The sequence below is a fragment of the Semicossyphus pulcher genome, unplaced genomic scaffold (genome assembly GCF_022749685.1).
Source record: "Semicossyphus pulcher isolate SPU_LCO1_2020_fin unplaced genomic scaffold, fSemPul1.0.p SCAF_5, whole genome shotgun sequence".
NCBI classification, from domain to species: domain Eukaryota; kingdom Metazoa; phylum Chordata; class Actinopteri; order Labriformes; family Labridae; genus Semicossyphus; species Semicossyphus pulcher.
The window spans coordinates 32,267,984-32,270,036 of record NW_027211726.1 but is presented as its reverse complement, the minus strand read 5'-3'; the positions used below and the strand labels follow the sequence as shown (position 1 = coordinate 32,270,036).

The 2,053-nt window shown below is 41.4% G+C and overlaps 1 protein-coding gene across 1 annotated transcript; it reads right to left on the bottom strand.

The window, feature by feature from the left end:
• Window positions 1–1,763, bottom strand: LOC138609466 (scinderin-like). The gene is made up of 5 exons (XM_069682101.1): window positions 1,754–1,763; window positions 1,216–1,337; window positions 957–1,034; window positions 823–883; window positions 1–58 (listed from the first exon to the last, which is right to left on the bottom strand). The coding sequence occupies exons 1-5, from the start codon at window positions 1,761–1,763 to the stop codon at window positions 36–38; spliced, it is 294 nt and encodes a 97-aa protein (XP_069538202.1). The 3' UTR covers window positions 1–35.
• Between the last annotated feature and the right edge of the window lie 290 nt (window positions 1,764–2,053).

Sequence of the window (2,053 nt, the reverse complement as noted above, 5' to 3'; positions counted from 1 at the left end):
CGACGCACTGACAAAGAGACAGGGGAGCACAGAGACTAAATAAACTTAGGAGGTGAGGCTAATCAGACACAGGTGAGACAATCAAGGGGCAGGTGAAAACAATAAGGGCAGGGCACATAATCAAACAGGCGGGAAACACACACAGGCAGGAAGTGGATCAACACGAGAGACAAGGTGACAAAGTAAAACAGGAAATGATCAAACCAATGAAACACAAATGAAAAACAGAACTAAACAAGACTAAATCACATGAACACAGATTCAATGAAATACTAAACTAAAAAACAAGAACTAATGACAACAGGAGACAAAGTGACAGAGCAAAACAGGAAACAACATCTGATCACCGAAACACAAATCTGACACTCAACTCAACTAGAATAACTCATGACACTCGTACTTTGTCCGCGTAAAGCGAGGGAACTTGGGAAGAAAAAAAAAGATCATTTGTGTGTGTTGTAAAGACAACGTTGGAGATAATAACTTTTCTGTTATCGTTTAACTGTCGATTTTTGTTTTAAAGGTCTTTTAAAGTCGGGTATCAGAGCCTGCAAAAAGTTCCACCGCTCACTCCGCCATCTTCCCGGAAGTCTAATTATCAGCATTATTGTTTGGTTCCTGTGGACTTGTTCTGTTCTTGTTAAGTGGGTTAGTTTTTATGATCCATATTCAAAATGTGTTCTATTTATTCGCAGGGTTTCTCTGCCTGGAGCAAATTCTATGTTTCAAATTCACACAACAATCCCTGGCTTCAACAGGGACTAAAACAGCAACACTGCAAACAGAGTACACCTGTGGACATGAGTCAAATAGAGAGCTCACCAGATTGGACAGATTGAGTCCTCTCCACCTCGTTGGCGTCCTTTCCGATCCAGACAAACACCTGAAACAGAGGATTGTGTTTATTAGAGTGACATCAGAGAGATGATCTAACACCTGATGAAGCTGCAGTGTACCTGATCCCAAACATCCAGCAGCATCACGTCGTCTTCAGCCAGGTCGTCCTGAGTGAACTCTCCTGGAACCTCCTCGATCTGCACAACAAGAGAACACGGGTTACTAAAGTGACTGCTGCAACACAAAGCAGTGAATGCACTGAAGAGGACTCATTCAGCCTCATGAGGAAGATAACAGCTTACTGAAGTGTTTGAAGGAATGTGTTTAAAATGATTCTTGTTACTGAGGAGGTTTTAATCATCTGGACCAGATACTTACGATGAACCTGCCCGTCTTGTTGGAGCATCCAAACAGACGAGGAGGGTGAGTCAGGGTCTGACTCTCCAGTCTCTCTGAGGTCTGGTACTCTGTCCTCCCGCCTAACGCTGCCCACAAGTCAGCTGCAACACACACACACACACACACACACACACACACACACACACTCAGGTGGACCTGTGCAGCTACACAAGAGTTCAGTGGAAACAGAGCTGCACCTTACATTATAATTGTGTTGATTCGGACATTAAATTTTCTGGCAAACAGCAGAAATATAAAAATCTCATGTCAAATCTAAAGAGACACAAAGTTGAGGCAAAAGTTTGATTGAGTGTCACATAACTGCGACTCTTCTCCTCCAATCCGCTCCCAGGTTGTTCAAAAGGTTTCATTTCATTTGGAAATCCTCTTTTCATCATCATGGATCAGGTAATCCATCTTACTTTTATCCCGGTTGTTCAAAGAAAACTGGTTTGGATCAACCTGATCCAGATACTGACTTGTAAGGATTACCTGTGCTCTAAGTGGGACTTCATACGAGGATTCATACCTGATTAAAGGAGCTGAATGCTAAATTGCATGTAGCCCATCATGTGATCCATCATGTGGAACACACTGCAAGCTCTATCTCTATAACTCCCTCTGTGGTAAAGAGCGTTTCAATATGACTGTTAAAAAGTGAAACTATATGATCCTTAAATTAGACCTCTTTATAAAAACTCATCAAAACTAAATTGATGCACAAATAAAATGTCATTTGTTCTAAGTTATATCTACCTTTCCAATATAATATCTGTCTGCTGCTATTTTTGAGCTGTGCTTTAAAAATCTTCTTCAT

Coding starts and splice junctions, on each gene's coding strand:
- LOC138609466 (XM_069682101.1), bottom strand. Junction 1,035..1,215: donor ACAAGACGGGCAGGTTCATC/GTAAGTATCTGG, acceptor CTTGTTGTGCAG/ATCGAGGAGGTTCCAGGAGA. Junction 59..822: donor GACTCAATCTGTCCAATCTG/GTGAGCTCTCTA, acceptor GTGTCTGATTAG/CCTCACCTCCTAAGTTTATT.